At 46.3% G+C, this 6,401-nt stretch overlaps 1 protein-coding gene across 1 annotated transcript; it reads left to right on the top strand.

Moving 5' to 3' along the window:
- Positions 1–1,261: 1,261 nt before the first annotated feature.
- Positions 1,262–5,818, top strand: LOC107097910 (PR domain zinc finger protein 12-like). Its single transcript, XM_015395257.1, has 6 exons — positions 1,262–1,616; positions 2,260–2,325; positions 2,415–2,539; positions 2,976–3,131; positions 4,650–4,764; positions 4,862–5,818. The coding sequence occupies exons 1-6, from the start codon at positions 1,394–1,396 to the stop codon at positions 5,332–5,334; spliced, it is 1,158 nt and encodes a 385-aa protein (XP_015250743.1). The 5' UTR covers positions 1,262–1,393; the 3' UTR covers positions 5,335–5,818.
- Positions 5,819–6,401: the final 583 nt, after the last annotated feature.

The following is a 6,401-nucleotide window of genomic DNA, read 5'->3' on the forward strand; positions in this document are numbered from 1 at the left end:
TCTCCCCTGTCTTCCCCTCCTGGTCTCCTGGAACAAAGGCGCGCAGCCTGGCCTGGTTTGGCACGGATCCGTTACGCACGGAGCTCCGGGGAGGGCAGCGGGGAGAGACGGATAGAAAGGCCCGGAAAAGAACCCCGAGAGCCGGCTTCAGACTCCCGCAGCAGCGGGGGGGAGATTGCTGATGTTGTGATGAAGAAATAAAAAAAAAAATAAACTGTAAACATTTCTGAGCGTCATCAGATCAAATAATCATCCTCAGTTTCCCCAAATATCCAAACATCAACAGGTTAGAAACGGGTTGAATCGCTGCCCTTCCGGTCGGTTTGTTAGATGTTGGAGTTTTAAAGTAACTTTAGATCAAAATATAAACTTTTATCGTTTTTGAATAAAAATCAAATCAATTCTGATGAACCAGCGAACGAGTTTGAGGTGTTTCTGTTACCCTGTGGGGACCATTTCCCAGGCCATAGGAGTCCCCACAAGAATAGTGCGACCTAACGCGTGTTTGTGTGTGTATGTGTGTGTGTGTGTGTGTGTGTGTGTGGGGGGGGGGTAATAAATGTTTAAAAGCTCATAAATAGAGATCAGAGTAAAGGAGGAGCAGTAATCGTGTTGGGGCCGCCGGGAGGAGGAGGAGGAGGAGGAGCAGCTGCCTTCCTCCTCTAATCTGCTTTTCTGCTCCGTCACTCAGACTGGATTCCAGAACTTCTGGTTCCGCTTCTTCTCACCGGTCTGAGCTGCTCCACCTGCTGGTTCTGAAGGCCCACATCATGACGGACCCTCCACTGTGTTTCAGAAACACCTCAACCAAAAGTTTCTCTTCTTTTCTTGCCTGGTCCTGTGGCCCCGGGCAGCGAGGGCCCCTGGTCCTGTGGCCCCGGGCAGCGGGGGCCCCTGGTCCTGTGGCCCCGGAGGCCCCTGGTCCTGTGGCCCCTGTGTTGCGGTGGTTGGAGCCTTCCTAGCGGCTGATCTGGGATCAGACCTTCTTGCTGAATCTGCTGGTCCTTAATGTGAGAAACAGAAGTGAAGCCGATAGCAGACCTCCTCTCCTCCTCTCCTCTCCTTCCTCCTCCTCCTCTCCTTCCTCCTCCTCTCCTCTCTCCTCCTCCTCCTCTTCCTCCTCCTCCTCTTCCTCCTCCTCCTCTACCTCAGAGATGCTGCTGAGTTCTGGTATAAAGACCCCCCCTCTGCTGGGTTCGGTTTCACTGCAGCTCCTCTGAACTTCTGAGCAGGTCTCTTTCTGCTCCTCTTCCTCATCAGTCAGTGTCTGCAGGGAACCAGAACCAGAACCAGATCCAGAACCAGAACCAGAACCAGAACCAGAGGCTCCTCTGTTATTTTTACCTGCTGCTCTGTGGACCCCCCCTCCCTCCCGCTGGTTCGGCTCGGTACCATGGGCTCGGTGCTGCCCGCCGGCCCCTCCCTGGCCCTGAAGCCGGCCTTCTCCCTCGCGGACATCATCACCTCGGACATCCTGCACAGCTTCCTGTACGGCCGCTGGAGGCACGTGCTGGGCGAGCAGCAGCATCAGCTGCAGCACGAGGAGCGGAGCGGGCCGAGCGCGAGCCCCAAGACCGCCTTCACGGCCGAGGTTCTGGCGCAGTCCTTCTCCGGAGGTGAGTGGCCGGTTCCGGTCCGATTGACTGATCCTGCTGTAGAACCGAACCGGAATTCCAGTCAGTTCGGGTTCAAAGTGACTCTAATTAGAAATAAAAAGGATCCGATCCAGAAACATCAGAGAAGTTTGGATTTTCTACCTGATTGGGATTAAATGGATCCTTCAGGTTAATTCGGGTTAATCTGGATTTTAAAAAATAAATAAAAATCAAATAAAAATAAAAAAGAAGTTTATAAAATGTTGTGAGAAAAAGTAATTTTATTTTTAGATGTTCTTTAGCGGTTCTGATCAGTTGGACCTCCTGCTGATTCTTCTGGTTTTATTTGTTCGTTTTCGGTTCTGAAGAATTTAGTTCGAAATATTTTCATAGAAGCTGTTTGGATTTTCTGTTCTGGTCGTTTCTGGTCTTTGGGTCAGAATCATTTCTGCTGCCGGTTCGGCCTCTCTGGGGTTTGCGGTCCAGTCGGAACCGTTAAACCCGCCTGAGGCCGAACTTTTGGACGTTCTCCACCCAGAATGAACATTTTCCCCGCGCGCGAAGTGGGTCCGGGTTCGGTGGCCAGGAGGAGGTTCTGAACACGTTTGGACCGCTGACCCAAAGCCGGTTCCGACCTAATGATGGATGTTCTGTTTTTATTCAGAGGTCCAGAAACTGTCCAGCCTGGTTCTGCCCAGTGAGGTCATCATCGCTCAGAGTTCGGTACCAGGTAGGAATATTTCACTCTGTAGATGAACCGGTTCTGGTTCCGGTTCTGGTGGATGGAAGAACCTCTAACTGGACCTCTGTGTTCCGCAGGAGAAGGTCTGGGGATTTTCTCTAAAACCTGGATCAAGGCAGGAACCGAGATGGGTCCATTTACCGGCCGCCTGGTGTCACCGGAACATGTGGACCTCTACAAGAACAACAGCCTCATGTGGGAGGTGAGGCCCGGTTCGGTTCGGTTCGGCCCAGACCGACCGGGTCCGTCCGGAACTTTTCCCCAATTTTTAACGGAACCAGATCAAAGTTTAGAACAAAAGATTCGTTTCGGTTTCAGGATCAAAGAGCCGAACTGAAACCGGAAAGTTTAAAATAAACAAAACATAAATTTTAGAAAAAGGAATTAAAATAAAATAATAAAAATTAAAACATAAAATCATTTTATAATGAATATATTTTTTAATCTGATTATAGATTTTTATTAATGGAGGAAAAACATAAAAAATGTTTTTTTTTCCGAACCGGTCCGGTTCATTTCGGAAGATAAATAATTCGGACCGATCCGCCCGAACCGAACCGGAACCTCAGTGAAAACATTTTAGTCAGGCCGCCGACCCGATCAGCTCATCGGAACCAGAACCTTCCTCTCCCTCTCAGGTGTTCAATGAGGACGGTTCGGTTCGGTTCTTCATCGATGCGAGTCAGGAGGACCAGAGGAGCTGGATGACCTACATCAAGTGCGCGCGGAACGAGCAGGAGCAGAACCTGGAGGTGGTCCAGATGGGCAGCAGCATCTTCTACAAGGCGGTGGAGGTCAGTTCCGAACCACAACCAGAACCAGAACCACAACCAGAACCTGAACCAGAACCTGAACCTGCAGGAGGAATAAAGAATACAAACATTTCATTTCATCTAAAAAAAAAAAAAAAAAAAAAAAAGATCTGAATTATTTTAGTCATTTTTTAAATTTGTTTTTATGAAAAAAACAAAAAAATCAAAGTCAGATTAAAACAGAGATGAAAGGTTTCTAAATAAATGTTTCGCTTTACGGGATTTTATTTATAAAATCAATTCAGATTATTTTTGCATGTTTCGGATTTTTATCTTTTTAAATAAAACTTCATTTTATTTTGCTTCCAGATCTATTCGGCTCCTTTGATCTCAATAAAAATAAAATCTTTTAATGTTTGAAAAATAAGCTTAGAAACTTTGTTCTAAATTTCTATAAATACATTTAATTTAGATTTCTTATTATAAAATGTTTCTAAATTAAACAAATTTAGTCTAAATGACTTTTGAAGCTTATTAATTGTTCTGATTAATTTATTTAAAAGAACATTAATTTCACCTTAAAAATATAATCTCTATAAAACAACTTAAGTTAAAACAAAGATTCAAACATTAATGTTAATAATTCATCTAAAATTATTTTAAATAAAGATATTCTATTATTGCTCAAAACGTTTAAATGTGTTTGTTGTGTTAAAGCAGAAAAACGTCACAAATATAAAAGAATATCAGTTAAACAAATTTGTCTTAATTGTTCCTTTAATTGTGAACTCCATGGAAATAAAATTTATTTTTTTAATCGATGTGCAAAATAAAAATTTCATGGAGAAGAAATGGAGAAAATAACAGAGAAATAATAATAATAATAATAATAATAATAATAATAATAATAATAATAATAATAATAATAATAATAATAATAATAATGAATTATTAACAAATGAAACAGTTTGTTGAAAAAGTTTATTTCGGAGTATTTTTACAGAAAAAGTTCAAACTTATCGAATTTAATAATTAATAATAAGAAATCGCGCTTATGATTACATAACCTGATAACCGGTTTGACCCGACGACTTCAACCGCGAGGCTGAGGCCTCTCAGAGGGCCCCACAGAGGGCCCCACAGGGGCCTCAAAGTAAAGCCTCCCTATAAGGCCAGCACTCAGAGACCGAATCTCCCAAAAAATAGAAAAAAATAATAAAGATCAGTTTTTAAAAATCAGATGTGGGTTTTGAAGATGAGGAGAATCATCCCGCGTGGAGCGGAGGAGGAGGAGGTGCAGGAGGAGGGCCGCTCCGTCTGTCATTTGGAGCCAAATCTCTGGATCTCCTGGTGCATGGCGCCCTCTGCTGGCAGTAACAGGGAAATAAACCGAATCCCCATAAAATCATTTTTTAATTCATTTTTATAAATGATAGTTTTCAGAGCAGCTGCAATAAAAACATAAAAAAGAATTATAAAATAAATTAATGATTCAGCTCCATGAAATAAAATAAAGTTGTTAAATGTCTGAATGAATCTCCTTGTTGTTTCTGTTCATAGACCATCCCTCCAGACCAGGAGCTGCTGGTCTGGTATGGAAACTCCCACAACACCTTCCTGGGAATTCCTGGAATTCCAGGAGCGGATGAGGAGCAGGGGAAGAAGAGCAAAGCTGGTAATGAGATAATTTAGAAAAATATGAAATGATCCGTTTGATGCTGAGGAAGGCTCTGGACTCATCATCACCATGTCTTCTCCTGTCCTGCTTTCAGATGACTTCCACACCTGTGAAGGTTCCTCCTCCTCCTCCTCCTCTTCCTCCTCCTCCTCCTCTTCCTCCTGCTCTTCCTCCAGCCTGGGCCGCATGCGCTGCGTCATCTGCCACCGCGGCTTTAACTCCCGCAGCAACCTGCGCTCCCACATGCGCATCCACACCCTGGACAAGCCGTTCGTCTGCCGCTTCTGTAACCGCCGCTTCAGCCAGTCGTCCACGCTGAGGAACCACGTGCGGCTGCACACCGGGGAGCGGCCCTACAAGTGCCACGTGTGCCAGTCCGCGTACTCCCAGCTGGCCGGCCTGCGCGCGCACCAGAAGAGCGCGCGGCACCGGCCCAGCGGGGAGGCCGGCCCCCCGGTGGTGGTGGGGGGCGGCGTCCCCTCCCCGCCTCCGTCCCACGTCCCCCAGCTCGCTGCCGTGCCTCACCCCGCCTCCCTGGTCCATCACATCCCCACCATGGTGCTGTGAGGCCCGGTCCAATCAGAACCGCAGCAGAACCAACATTTCTTCACCAGTCCAGTTTGGTCGGTTCCTTCCGCCTGGTTCTGTCATCCGACCAACAGCTGGAAGGTTCTGCCACATCTGGGCGGCCAGAGTCTGCAGACGGACCGGTGGGGGGTGTTCCATCGCTCCCTCTGCAGGATGCGGAGGTTCTGGACCCATCCAGCTGCATGAGGAGGAATGTCCTCCTGTTGATGTCGTGTTTGCGTTGCATGCTTCTGGTTCCCTGTCGTGACGTATCCATTAAGAAGAACCCAGAGGTTCTAGCAGCATCAGGACCAGGGTTCTGTCTGAGACCCCCTGATGTTCTCCTGGGATGAAGATGAACGCGCCTGAGCTGAACTCTGCTGTCACTTTATTCCAACCTGCGTGTGAAACATGTATAGAAAGTTATTGTTATGTAATCACCTCTATCAGGTCCCATAAAGGCTTAATAAAGTATTCTCCTGCAGATGATCCTCTGGTGTTTTATCGCTCCTCTGGGACCAGCAGACATTAAGAACACAGAGACCACAGGCGGCCATCTTAGGAAGGTCTCTGACCTTCTGTCAGTATCAAAGATGTTCAACAATTAAAACAGGAAAATATTCAACCTTACAGGCTTTAAATGCTGCAGAACATAATAAATCGATCATGCAGGGGCCCCAGGCAAAGACAGGCAGGGGCCCCTCTGAATGGACAACACATAAAACAGACCCATTCTACAGATAGAGAACTGTTTATAGAATAGACATCCATTATCTGCTCTAGGTTGTGTCCCTCTCTTCTTGTTTTCCTCTCTATGTTTTTTACTCAGCTGACTTTTCATGCTGTCTCTAAAGGAATGATGAATGTCTCATGAATCATGACAGCAAACAAGATAGAGGAGAGCAGGAGGCGGGGTTACCAATCTACTAGCTCTGGAGAGCAAGAAGATCCAGGAAAATCTTGCAGCAGGAGCAGCGCCTCATGCGCTGCTGAAGTTGGAAACATGTAACTTTATCTGCTGGACGCGCCGCATCAACCAATGAGAGAAGCTGATCTGGGAGCTGGCA

The sequence above is a fragment of the Cyprinodon variegatus genome, unplaced genomic scaffold (assembly GCF_000732505.1).
Source record: "Cyprinodon variegatus isolate N-32 unplaced genomic scaffold, C_variegatus-1.0 Scaffold732, whole genome shotgun sequence".
Lineage (NCBI taxonomy): Eukaryota > Metazoa > Chordata > Actinopteri > Cyprinodontiformes > Cyprinodontidae > Cyprinodon > Cyprinodon variegatus.